At 38.0% G+C, this 14,553-nt stretch overlaps 1 protein-coding gene across 3 annotated transcripts in view; it reads right to left on the reverse strand.

Moving 5' to 3' along the window:
* Positions 1–4,736: 4,736 nt before the first annotated feature.
* The window catches only part of PTDSS1 (phosphatidylserine synthase 1), a gene marked incomplete at both ends in the record, with an annotated part of 28,901 nt that continues 19,084 nt past the window's right edge, over positions 4,737–14,553 (reverse strand). Inside the window, 6 exons of one of the 3 annotated variants that reach the window (XM_082015258.1) lie at positions 4,737–4,846; positions 6,188–6,257; positions 6,788–6,856; positions 8,048–8,147; positions 12,563–12,628; positions 14,174–14,286. In XM_082015258.1, coding sequence (XP_081871384.1) covers positions 4,737–4,846; positions 6,188–6,257; positions 6,788–6,856; positions 8,048–8,147; positions 12,563–12,628; positions 14,174–14,286 — 528 coding nt within the window. Of the gene's footprint in view, positions 4,850–6,156; positions 6,258–6,787; positions 6,857–8,047; positions 8,148–12,562; positions 12,629–14,173; positions 14,287–14,553 lie in introns of all 3 variants that reach the window. The other 2 variants (XM_082015257.1, XM_082015256.1) reach the window with 2 other exon arrangements.

The following is a 14,553-nucleotide window of genomic DNA, read 5'->3' on the forward strand; positions in this document are numbered from 1 at the left end:
CATGTTATCAGGATGTAGTTGCATGTAAGCACTCAAGACATCTTAAAAAAGAAAGAAAAAAAAAAGTACTGTGCCTCTCCCTTTTCCAAGGGAAAAAGTAAGCAAAAGCAGCAGTTCCTCAAGCACACCATACAGGGGAGAGCTGGTTCAGTGCTTGCAAGGCAAATTGCTACACCAGTGACTAAAACAGAATGAACTGAAAGGTATCAAAGTAGGCATGGACACCAATACCTATTTCAGTCAGTACCATGACAGCTTTTGGCTCTGGCTTCCAGTCTGTGCCAGACCACATTATCAAAATAGCGTGCAAGCTCTGCCCCAGCACAACAGAGCAGAAACATAGCTGGCCAGATCACCTACCCCTGCGCTCCCACTGCAGATTACAGCTCCACCCACAACAGCAACCACCAAGACACAAAATAGTGACCCTTCCAAAGTAGCAGAGCCCCATGCTTACAAAGTAGCACATTTTTCCAAGTGTTGCTTCTTAAAGGTTATTCCAATGCTTCAGGTTTTTTTCCCCAGTGTCTTTAACACTTTAATTGATCAGAAGGAAGACCTAAAAAAAGTCCTGTCCAAATGTCGTAAGACAGGTGACCTGTGAGACAGGTGGCTTTTATAACTTGTTTCATCAGGTATTTTCCCAACTCTTCAGAAGAGGTTTTATACTCAATGCTTACCTCTTAGCTGTTCTTATCAGAGGATGAACAAGCTTAAGTCCTGGCTATTCCAAATTTGACTACAACGTCAGAATTTGTGGGCTCTCTATAAATCAGTATTCCAAAAGGTAAGTCATGTTGAAGAACAGCCCTTCCCAGCAAGGCCGAAAATCCTGGTATCTAATGCCTGTAGAGAGAAGGAACTGCGGAAGAAAGGGAAAGCCATGCTTCTTTACGCACTAGACATCAGGCTAGCGCCAACAGCAGAGGAGCAATCAACAGCCCACAATAGGTTTTTAGTATAAAAACAACTGGAAACTGCTGTTGTGGAAATTATGGCAGCAGTGAAAGCCAAAGCAAAGTGTTCCTGATACTCAGTGACACCTTTATCCTGGCAGGAGTTTACTTGCTGATAGCCTGTCTTCAGGAAGTCTCATTTCTTCTTTGAAGGTCCATTCTTTGAAGTTGCAAGATGAGACCACCTTGCAACTCAGCTCTCCCATCCAATAGTAAAAAAGATCCAAAATGAGTAATTAAGACTTATCCTGTATACTAGAGAAACTTCAGAAGGTGTAATATAACTTCATATTATCAGATCTGCTCCTGCAAAATAATAAATTACAGCAAAACCTTAGTGTGCACTGTAGGCTGCTCGGGAACCGCTGCATTCGTCAGCATGCAATTACATGGAATAAAATGCAACAGCTTCTAAAGGCAGTACGTAATCAATTCCTATGGCTTGCAGGTAGAGACACACACACATACTGGTGACATGGGTTGATTTACTGAGTCATTGCAAAATACAATACTTTGCAATCAATACAGAGCAAGTCTATTCAAAAACTATTAATTACATGGTAACATCTGTGTCCTCTTGTGATAACAAAGTAAAAAATATTACAGTTTTAACAGCTGAAACATCAAATTATGATCTTCACAGAAGAGTAACAAAAGCACTGGTTGCAATCACACTCCAAATACTTTATCAGATGCGATGCATGATCTATGCAGCAACTTTAATACTGGAATTCAGTACTCAAGGCTAGCTCTGGTTCACTGTATACCTGCATTTTAAAACTTTCCATTTTTATTTAATTCACTACTTAAAGTTCTTGCCACTACCCTCTGCTTATACCATACTGCCCCAAATTAGCCTCCCTTCAATGACTGACATCCTTGATGGACAGCCTCTGGAGGGCCAATTCAGATCTCTCCACAGCAGCATGGAAGATCACTAGAGGACAGAGAATGGAAACAACATCAGAAGCAGAAAAGCAGGAATGAGAGCCTGTGACAGAACAAGTAGTTAAAAACAGGACAGCGCATCTGTGACCATCACAAAATATTGTTCAAGCAGCAGAATTCATACATAGATGCTTGTTGCTAAACAGCTCGGTGATTTGTCATTGTAGGTGTTACACACATAAAAAATTCAGCAATAGCGCAGTAAATGATAAAACTGGGACCACTCATTTTACAGCAGTGATCAAAAGCACCTTTCCAACGCCTGCCAGTGCAAAGCTCACATCCAAAGATGATGGGGCTGAAAATAAAGTTGCCAGTCAGCAGAGGACTTTTGAGAACACATGTGAATTCCATCCAGAACTGCTGACAGAGGACAAAGTGCCATTTTCCAAGCAGCACTTGAATAATTTACTTAAGTTTCCCCACTCCCTAGCCATCCCTCTTTTAAAGTAGGAAAAGGGAAAAAAAAAAACAAACAAAAAACCAACCCAAACAAACACAAAAAATTGAAGTAAAAAGACTTCATGAGAAATATTTTTAAAGGTGTTGTCAAACAACATTTCTTCAAGGCCAAGCTGTTTTAATAGCATACAGAAGTCAATTTCCAACAAGATGACACTTCATATTTGCCTTCCAATATTTTTAGGGTGCAGTTCATCAGCATGAGCACCAGGTCTGCATTTACAAAATGTGTGCTTGTCCCCACAGGCAAGTAGATATTGTACTTCAGCATCTGCTTACACATGTAAGTTTTGTGTGCATACTTGGTGTGTTTGCACCTTGCAAGTACAAAACAGGCTCTCACCTTTGAAAACCACAGTACTTAAAATATCTGAACCATTAGACTTCCAACCTCTTGCTTTGGTATTGAATTGATAGAAAGTTTACAATGTCATTCTTCAGTCTTAAACAGACTGAGTTATTAACCAAGACAATAAAAAAGTAACAAGTTTGAGTATCCAAAGAAATCTGCAAATACATTCATCAATATGTAGTACATTACGAATAAGGAGGCAATACATGGAATTGCTATAGCGTGAATGAAAACCAAATAGTTGTAGGAAAGCCTGAAAGCCTTCCTAATATTTTTTCTCAGGTAACATTTAATGTCACTGTAGCAATGATAATATAGCAGCTTCTACTATGTTACTTCCCAAGTTGTACACTCTATGTTTGATTGAAAAGGGGGGTGGGAAATGAGGGCCTCTGAGGAGTTTGGCAGCAACACTTAAGTGCATTGAAAACATTGATAATCTGTGGCATATAGGAATTAATGGATTACACAGGATACTTTTTTCTATTTACAGTATCATACACATGTATAAAGTCTCTGCTGCTTTTTTTTTTTTCTTTTTTTAGTACTTAGCCTGTGGCAAATCACAGTAACATTATTCACAGAAAAACAAAATCCCATATTCGTATAAAGACTAAGTGACTAATGGGTATTACTTAACCTCACTTAAGCTATCTACCCCTCTGAACCTCATGAATCCCAAAATCTAACTGGCACAAAAACGTTTCAATAACTTAATAAAGGAATTGATTGCTCTTTATTGTTTACCTCTTGACTTAATCATTACGTTCACTGCTGGAGAATTATCCACTTTGCTAGATGTCAGAATTAATATATTTAAACAAAAAACCAAAACAAAAGCACAAAAAAACCCCAACCCTGCAAGAAAGAGTGACTCTGCTGTTTGGTATCTGACTGGATGGTAGGAAATACCAAAGCAATGGGGTATATCACAGTAAAATCCTGCTGCCTCTCAGACACCAGACTACAGCAAGCCTTCACAAATAATTATGTTTATGGCAGTAGCAAGCAACTCAACTTCAGCAAAAAACTGCCTTATCACCAGGCTTAGCAGGGCACCAGAGCCTTCAAAGCAGTTTCTGATATCAGTCTGAAGATGCTGGGGTTTCTGGTTCCAACTGAGGCAGAGGCAAATTAGAGGGGACTGGGAAGGAACATTGCACACTGTGACACAGCTAAAAGACTAACCTATTTTGCACTTGAACATGCAAAACGCACTGCAGTAAAGGAGGAAAAACAACTAAATCACACAACATCTGCCTGAGAGCCAGCGGTGTGGCCCTCCATCTTGCAACAGGTCTTTATATAAGTATTTTAAAAACTTAAAAGAAATCTAATATGTAACAATCAAGCAGAAGGACAATGCAGAACAAAAGAACCATGTCTGAAGGTCAATTTCACATCCTTTACAAGAAACCTGGACCCGTTTCTTCACTGGTAAAACCCTGTCACCAGGTCTAAAGAGCCGTTACATAAAAGCAAGCAGCTGGATGCAAGTATGGAAATTTTAAATATTTACTAACGATTGTATAGAAGAGTTTAGTTGTGAGACTAAGAAGGGCAGAGTTGCTTTTAGTCAAAGGATTGCATACTCCTCTAGAAAACAACAAAAACACAGTAAAACAAAAAATCCAACCAACTATGCCAACTGATTATCAGTTTACTAACCTTCATGTTTAAATCCTCAACTCAGATGTTAAAAAATGCACTTGAAACACTTGAACACAAAACAGGGTGTACCTGCTACAACAAAATTACTTTTCTTTCCAGCATACTCTTCATTAGCTTTTGGTGCTACATGCTGAAGAAACTAGATGTACATCAGTGAATGGCAAGTGTCAGAAGGCAATGATTTGCACTACACTGGTGGCTCCATTTTGATCATCCTTTTCTTCAACACTTCCTTTTTTTTAAACTTTTAAATTGAAAAATCAATCTTCCATTTGGAAATTCAGAGCCAGGTCTGATTTTCTTTTGTCACCTCTGGTGACACGGTAGGATATCTCCAGAGTCCATTCTTATTTCTTGCCGATCCCATTCGTTACTTTCGATTTGGAGTGCCGATTCCTCCTTCTAGATGAATGGCTTTCACTATTGACCGAATGTTTTGGTGGACTATTGTCAGCACCTGCTGAGAAATAAATATTTTTTGACTATGTATATAATTTGACATTGTCAAGCTCTTGTCTGAAAGACAGTAAGGCTATCTAGAGCTACAATATTTACAGTATGGATTATTTCAGGCTAATACAAACTGATTGATACTCGTTCTCCATCTAGTGGCCTACTTTAAAAAAGCAATTCTTAAGACTTGCATAAAATTATTCCTCTAAAAAAATTCAGAAGTTTGCTATGGCAGAATATAGTAGTGAAACATCTTCCATTTTAAATGACATCAGTAATTAAACCTCCACATTTTTAGTACTGGCAGGTACTACTATCAGAAATTAAGGACTATGGAAGCAAGGTCACAGATCCTTGTACGGGTATATTTCTTGTTTTCAGTCTTTCATATAACAAATCATGTTTGACTGAGAAAGCAGAGGGAGAGAATTGGGACTGAAACAAGAATTCAAGAACAAAACATGAAAGAGGCTGAAGTTTGTAATTAATGATGTAACAGAAAGTCAGAGAAAGATTTGCTTGGCCAGATTTCTCTGGCATATATAAATGGGAAAAACATTTTGAGCGCAACAGTTTCGCTCCAAAACATAAAAATCCACAAATTTACTAAAGTGAGAATAAATTAATATCAGCATCCAGAAAAACCATGTATGAAATACAAAGAAGGTCTGCCCTAGGTGCTTTTCAAGCACAGGATAAATAAGAAGTATTTTTAATGATACAAACACCTGGAACATAAACTCTGACAGAGATAACTTCCAGGTGTGAATCTTGGTATTCGTTCAATAAGCAAGACCACACAGTAAAGAGTTAACAGAGGAGGCAGGTAACTTAACTGACCTCTTGTGTAGGGAAAAGAAGTCAGGGAAGGAAGCTGCCTTTGCTTAGGACATAGAAAGCTTTTTATGATCATCAGCACTGCATTGTCTAGGCAAGTGTCAAGTAAGAACACAAACTCCAGGGCACACTCTTGACTGTTTCTTAACAAGCAGGAATAAAAGCACAATTCACATTCATATGTTTCAAATCAAAGATGCAATGTTCAGAGATAAAACCTATCTATAACAATTATGAAATGCATAATGCCCCAAATCTACAAGAACAGTCTGGAATAATAGCAGAAAAAAAATCACTTGCTTCATTAAAAAAATAAATACATTTCCAAGAGTTAGAAGAAAAAAAGGCAGTAAATCAAAATAGCTTTGCAGATGATTTATCTGTATAGCTCCTGCAAGGATGTTTAAATAAGTCCAGTTGTCTCCAAGGTAAGTTTCTCAAGCTTCATTTCCTAGGGCTCAGCCTTAATGCTACCACTTTGAGAATATAGGTGCAAAAGTGCCAATACCTCTACTGAATTTAGAATGAAGCCAGGAAGCATCTGGACTGTATGGGCTGTCTTCACTTTCTGATAAGGTCTGCAAAAACAAGAAGGATACATGTCATTGGGATGCTGGTGGTTCTTGTGATCAACACTTCTGTTTGTAATTAGACTTATAAATTTAAACTCTGGCAGAAGTCCTCATAAAATATTCCACAAGTACTTAGGACTTTTCCCTTCCTACTTAGAAGGTACAACATACATGATACAATAAGAACTCACCACTTGCCACGTGATCTGTTGTGTAACGAAGTATTCTTAATATTCCCCTAGCATTCCACCTGTACAATAGGAACATTAGCTAACCATTCATCCCTGAACGGTTTGCTAAAATTACAGCCTCATTTTGAGTAACTAAGAGGACAGCATTCTTTAGAAACCACAGTGTAATTTGGGATCTGTCCAAGGCCCGCTGAATTCAGAGTTCTTTCTATTGACTTCAGTTAGACTCTGGACCATCCCCCCCTTACCCCCATTTATACTAGCTCTGGTAAAGAATTCTAATATCTAGAAGCTTTGCAGTTTTAACTCTGGTATAAGACAAAAACAGTCTTCCTAATAAAGTACCTTTTCTCGGTGGCCGTAGTATTCTGCATACCAAACCATTCCATATAAACACAGGAAAGTTGTAAAGGCCTAAACAAGGGAGGAAAAGAAAAAGAAATAATAAACTGTAAAACTTTTTCCAAGTTCCTTGCTGGTTCAAGGTCTGAGAGTCCCTGGAGATTCTGCATTCAGAGACTTTCATGCTCTGTTTCTCTCTGCATCTTTTGTCAGGATGAGTAAGACTCGTGCTTCAACTTCAACGTACATGTAACATTGTGCTACCATGGGGTATGCAGAATAATTCTCGGTGGGAGCATGAGAATACATACAGATCACTCACATACAAACAGGATATACTGTCAGTATGATTTGTGTCCTCAGCCTCTACAGTCATCATACAAAGGCAGTTGGTAGGCACTTATAGGTATATTATCAGGAACAACCAGTCTGAGAGAAGACGACTTCCTTCTCCTTGCCCCACCTTTCAGGTTGGGTTACACATTTGGTTTTATAGTGCTCTGATTTGGGAAGAAATTCAAAACTTTTCTCCTCTGAAGTTTCAGGAATAAAATTGCCATGCTAAACAAGAGAACAATAAATCTGACTCCCTATCACCTGTTCAAAACTGTGTTCCCAACTAGAAAAGAGAAGTATTTGTCAGCCCATTATAAATGCCTTATTTCTCACTGACCATTAAAAATGTGTTTGGCATCAGAGTTACAAGTCTAGCAAGATAAACATCAATCTACTGTTATAAAATGTGCATTTCATGCTGCATTTGCAGTAATCACACTGAAGTACAGAAAGTTGCAGGCTGAGTGAGAATGATTTGCCTGATAAAGGAGGGTTGTTTATGTAGTTGTAAGACTTGAAGTGTGAAACAACATGCGTTACTTACTAATGCTATTCATTAAGTCCTGTTCCTTTCCAGTAGGCACTATAGGAAGCACCTTCAAAATTAGCCTCAATCAAGCTGACATTTTCTCGCATACAGGTAAAAAGCCCTATAACTATAACTAAAGCCCTATAATGTTTCATTGTTAAGCACTGGTAAAGTGGCTATATTCTTCTATGTCAAGAAATAAGAAAAAAGTTATTCTAGTCCCTTCAAAGTATGTTCTAAACAATCTCACATTTGCTTTTCCTAGGACATGCACAAAGCTCTTTACCAGCATTCCCCCCCCAATGATCCCCTGCTGCCAATGTTCCAGAGAGGAAGCTATTTAGATGCTTTCAATGCTTTTGCCATGCTTTATGTTTCACAGGAGAAATCTCACTTACCACACAGAGAAGCCAAAACACAACATACAGTATTTGTGTTTTGGAAAAAAGGTCCTGTCCAAACTTTATGCACACAATAGCTTCAAGGAAAGCAATAACCCTGTGGGTAAATGAAAGAGAGAGAGAGAGAGAGGGGAGAAAAAAAAGTGGTTACAAACACTAAGGATTTAACTCACATGTTCATAACCCAGACCCCAGACTGTCAGCTCTAAACAAGTACTACTCTCCAGTGAACACACACCTCCCCAACACTACCATTAACTGAAATTCTTTAGGAAATTTATTTTTCTTTCTATACTTTTCTTTAGCATAAACAGCATACAAAAAGAGATCAACTGGTAGTTCACAATTCCGCAAGCCTCTGCTTGTCCAGGGAACAGGCAGGAGTGTATGCCAATAGCAAGAGAATTTATCTTTATACCTACCACTGTGCTTCAGCCCTCACCAGATATAAATTTCCTTTTCCATGCTGAACAACCTATAGACTCCCTGTTGGGTGAACTAGAACTGTGCTTTGGGTATTCCTCTACCGGATGTAAATTTACTACAAACCTAAACAGACTACTTTGCTTGCTTCAGATGGATTTTAATGAGAAAATTAGCAAGAAACAGCATTTCAAATTATCTGAGAATCCATGCATTTGTTTGGGTTTATGTGTAAACCCAGGTCCACATTACAGTAGAGGATTTGGGGGGAAACACAAGAGGAAAAATTGCAATATTTACTTTCCTCTCTGGCATTATAAGAGTCAAAACAAGCGTCTCCAGCTCTCTCTTTGTTACCAGATGTCTTTTTAGGCTATGGAGGCTTGTCCACCACTTGGTGGGAAACAAGAGATTATGAATCCAAAGCTTCCACCATTTGCCACAGAAATATACTTAGTTTGTGGAGGTCCTGGACACAAAATAACACCTTTTTAACCAATAGAAGTGTAAACATATGGCCGGTGCAGCAAAAGTGTAAAAAAATGATTCTTCTCAAGCTGAAGCAAATCATGAAGAAAACTACTAATTTTTAAATAGTTTAATACTTAGCTTGTTCAATAGTGACTTTGAGGTTGTACATGAGCAAATGCATGAACACTCCTCCTCAGATGTGTACAGGCACACTTAATATCAGGTCAAGTGTTCCAGTCTCCCAAGCTCTGCAGGGACACTTGAAGACACATTCCCTACCAGGACTCTCCACAATCAGGGAGCTGCCAAAAACAGCTCTACTGCCTGGCAGACAAGACCCAGCTCCCTCCATGAAAAAGGGAGGAAAGATGTGTGCGTAACTTAACCGCTGGCACTGCAGAGATGGTCCTAGTGCAAATAATAAATTACAGCTTTCTCTGTACCATCTAATGTGACTTCCAGCGTGATGAGTGGGGCCAAAACTTAGAATTTTGGAAGTAACACCTCATTGACCAATACTGCAAATTAATGAGGTGCATATTAGTAAAAACTTGAGAGCAGTGTTACTCTGTTAGATCACAAACTATCTTTCTTTCTTGGTTTTACATTATTCTTACTCATCAAGCTACAGATTAAAAATTAGTCAGACTGAACTACAGCAGTGGGAACAGAAAGACCGCCATCAGGAAAAAAAAGGCAAACATATGAGGGTATGATATACTCGAAGGCATAAGCAAAACAATAGGCTATTTTCAACAAGGACTCAAAAAGTTATACAGCTGTTTGTGCTGCACTTATACAATCTTTTCATTATTCTTGTCAAGAATACTTGGGTTAAGTGCGTTGTACAATAGGATAGCTATTACAGTTAAAGAAGTGGTAAATAAAAAGATAGAAGAATGCTAAGAGTGAAAGGTGTTAGTGTCCTATTGAAGGGTGATGAGAACACTCAATAGAACTACAGACACTAAGTTTTTATTCAGTCAAAATGGTCTTGTAACATCCTAACAGATAGTCTTTTTTGAAAGGCTTCACCGTAATGAAAATGGTGCAATTTGCAGCAGAGCTGTTGCACTGGCCTTTTTCATGCCTTACATCACTTACTGTCCATCTATTGCGAGTAATGCTACAGGTTCCAGAGAACATAGTTTCATACTAATGCAAAGCACTGATTTTAATTATTCCCATGATTAGGCTGTTACACATTCAATTCGTGCCTTTTGAAGTGTGTCTTGATCACCAGAGATAGGAATATTCTATATACTTGCTTTTAATTGCTTCAGAAATTATATTCTGGGTAGTTAAATTACTGGAACAGTGCTGCTTTTCCAACAACAGGAACTCCTACCATTGCTTTTTTTTCTAGCAGATTACAGAAGCAAGCAGTATCAAGGAGAATACTTACTCCAAGTGCATTTCCCATTATTAGATCAGACTGCAGATGAATACTCTTTTGCAGTTCTTGTTATGCAATTGTAAAGAGATATTTGGGCATCTATTTAATAAATCATAGAATAGTTTGGGTTGGAAGGGACCTTTAAAAGTCATCCAGTCCAACGCCCCTGCAATAAGCAGGGACATCTTCAACTAGAATCAGGTTAATCAGTATTTATTGACATATATTACATTAATATGTTCAGTGAGAGCTTTGAACCAAGGATGATTGTTTCTGTAATCCTTAACAATTTTTCAGAGCCAGAAGGCAAACATTCAGCATCATATTTCCCTTCAGTTTGCAAAATAATATGTTTACATTCTTTCTCTTGGATGAAACAGTAGTTCATCTTTCTTTCCGCATAATGCAGAACTTGAAAATTCTTCCCACAAAATTATAAAATTGTTTAAAATGTGTCTTCTGTAAGACTCTAAAATTACCATCTATAGTTGAGAAAATTTCCTTTTTTATATAAACATCTAAATTCCTAAATCATTTAAATACAGATTTCAGTAACATGTCTGTACTCAATTGCGTATCTCCAAAATATTAATACAGTTGATCTGTAACTACTAATATGTTTATGCACAAACAGAGCAAGGTTATTTGATTGTAATCGTAAATTAAGTAGTCATATTAACTGTGCAATTAATTAGTTATCTTCAGTACTAAAGCACCATCCATACTAAACCCAGAAAGACATGTTACTCTGCCGTGATTAAAAAACCCCAATGCCTTTTTAAGGACTCTGTATCATACAGCCTCTCTTTAGGAATCATAATGCATGTTTTGAGCAGCGTGATACTCCCTAAGTAAGGGGGTTTAGGCTTACAGAAAATCTTATCAACTCCTACTCAGCAACAGTAAAACTAAACAAGAACAGAGTTACTACCTTTTGTATGTCCATTGGATGTTATGGTCGTAAGTCTAACACAGTAACAGATCCATCCAGGAAGGTGATAAGTCAGTGAAAGAGGTGAATATTTAAGCCCAGCCAAACCCAAGGAGACATGCCACGTTCTCCAGAGTACATTTAAAACAAGGGTAGAAAAACCCTTCCATTACAATGCAGCATGCTCTGCTCTCATCTCAAATATTGAAAAAGGGGTATGCGGTGGTGTAGTGCACCTGGAAACATGCCTTCCAGCCCAGCACTGTTCCTAAAATTCTGTAACATCCCTGAGACTAACAGTAAAGGTGAGATAAATTTGCCAGAGTACTGTCTCTAAACTAGATCTGAGTATTCTATGGATCACTGACATGCTATTCCAATTTAAAACAGTAATAGATTCTTCTATTAAACACACAAATGGTTCAGACGATTCTGAAAACAAGACATACACTAATCTTGACAAAGAGAATGAAATAGCTGTTTTAATTTAAAATCATTGCCATCAGAAATTAGCCTCTCAATCTCTTAAAATGTATATTTTTTTCCTTTAAGATGTGATTTAGGATCTTTTGTGTTTTCCCATTTGTAAGCTTCCAAGTCATAAATAAAAAGGGACACTACTACACTGCTTATTTACAAGAAGCTCTTAGAACACTACAATAGCACATGCTATTGCACTGGTATCCAGACCAGTACATTTTAGTCAAGCCATCTAGAGAAGGAAGTTCTCACCAGAAGCAATCATATAAACTCTTCATTTAAAGGTCTCCTCCAAGAGACATGTTGAAAGAGATTGTAGCCAAGGTAACCACTGTTCATAGCATTATTCTTTTCCCTCTTTGAGAACAGAACAGAAATAGTTGATAACCATGGTTTGTTTCACTGTCTTCTGCTGTGATTTTGCTAACAGCCGCAATGCCCACCTTGATGGCCAGGTAAACATTGCTCCAATGACAGGCAAGCAGTAGAGGCAAAAGCTTTATCCTTCTCACCTGTCTGAGAATATGGGCAGCAAGGCAAATGCTACTTTGAAGGAGTCTAGTTTTATCCAGCAATTTCTAGTTCTTCCTTCTGTTCTTCTCCTTACTCATTGCATCACCTCCCATGTCCTACCTCCAAATCCAGAATTTTCCTTTCCTCTGAACTTGTAAAAAAAGGAAATCTCTCCATACTGTCCTTTATACTAAAAACGACACGTGACAAGGACTGGCTTCATGCAAAGCCTGCTCCTGTGCTGGACTCATACTTAACGCTTGTCCAAGTTCTTCAAGAATGCAGCTAGAACACTTACCCAAACACCCAGCACTGAGTTCCCACCCTCTTGCACTGTGTATCTGTAAGGTACGCATAGTATTGCCTGAGAAAGGAAACAAGAAAATTCTTCAGTGGAGTTGAAAGTCCCCAGAGTACTTACATTTAGAAAACACGTTTATGTTACAAATGTATCTATACTGAAAATGAACTGCTGATGGTTAAAATCACATGTGATCATACTGGATGTCTACCAGATGGCTTCAATTCTAGTAGGACAGATTATCACATAGATCGAATAGCTTGAAACAACACAGAAAACAATCCTGAGAGCAAGGACTGGGAAAGTACCCAAACTAGTAGGCTAACAAAGCTACACATTTGTCTCCTGCCTCTCCAGTGAATCTACAATTCTTTTAGGCAAAGTGCAACAGCTTAGAAAGAATTAGAGAATCCCCCACTTTTTTCAGCTTGTCTTTAATTTATTAACAATTGTATTTTCTTGAGATGTGAGCTTGAATCTTGAAAGAAACTGAATATGGCTATTCCATACCCTGGGTGAGTGCTCTAACCACTGGCATGTTTTCCTCTCCAGAACAGAGTAGAATTTCTCACTATTTTGGAAACAGTCTGGAGACCATTCTGCTCTGTTCTTTATGCTCTTTATGCTTCTAAATTTTAAGAGTTTAGAGAGGGGAATTCCAAATAAGTGGAACCAAAGTTTGTTTTCTCAGTTTCTGTCTGATTTCCACTGACAGATGGGGAAGACAAGTGTTATTAATCCAACAATACAAGGATTGTTTAAGAATAAAGACTTCTACAGGTTGCCAAGTGCCATAAAAATACTTAAAAGCTCACCTATTCAGGAGCTTACAGGATGTTTAAGGTGATCTAGTTAACTGTGAAATCACTCCACATAACTTGAGACATGAACAGCTGCAATTTAGGAATAAACCAATGTGCGGCTGCCCTTTAAGTGTCCAAGGTGATATTACTTTACTCATGAATGGGAAATTCCCTGTCTCTTAACTTCAAAACTGTGTGCATTCTACCTACCTCCAGCTATGTCACAGGAAAAAAAAAAACAAACACAAAATTAAGGGGACCGTTAACAGCATGAAACACCGTGCACGACTAAAAGGAGGTTAATGTTTCTACACAACTGTTAACACTGCGTATATACTGTTCTGTTACTCAGAATACAGTACTGCTTTATCTTTTCTTATAACATGCGAACATTTCCTGTAAACAAGCAGAATAAGGAGCTCAATTAGAAAAACCAACAGCTTTGGTTTTCCTCATCCACACTTTTGTGAGCATCTGACTCAAATTGGATAGTTTCACACAGTCCTCAAGGATAACATATGCAGCTAACTCACAACACAGGCAGATGCTATACAAATAGAAGATGGAACAGACTGGTTCTGCATCCCTATGGAAACACCGATGTTTATATACATTCTACCTTACTAGTTCACTTGGCAGAAAATACACTTTTCAATGAAGTGATGAATGTTTTACTTTTCATGGTGGGAAAAGCATAAATTTCTTGAAATGTGCTGTACTTATTCACAAACTACATGCAGTTCTTGGGTGCTTAAAAGTCAAGCTACTTTAAACATAAGAAAAAACACCACGGCAACAAAATTACCTTACAGTGGGTGCTGTAATGATTCCTATGAAGAGGATTCTCCCCCAACTTAAAGGGTGGCTTGCTTGGAACACAAAGATATGTTTCAAAAAGAATGTGTTCAACTCAGTCAGCTTAAAAAAAAAAAAGTTAGTTAGTAGTGTTCAACTTACGTAACCCCTAATGAGTTACTACAGAAATCATACAATGATTAATACAGGAACTAAAACATGGAAGGAAAACTATGCTATACTATAGCCCTGCTGGTTAGATTGAGGATTTAAAGAGTCTAAGATTCCTGCTCTAGGACAAGAATGGAATATACTAGTAAAACAAAGAGTTCTCCACTAGACACCTCTATGCAAGTATTTGCTCTCTTTCCAGAAACCCATTAAGGGACC

This window comes from Phaethon aethereus (genome assembly GCF_964289735.1).
Source record: "Phaethon aethereus genome assembly, chromosome: 2".
Classification (NCBI taxonomy): Eukaryota; Metazoa; Chordata; class Aves; order Phaethontiformes; family Phaethontidae; genus Phaethon; species Phaethon aethereus.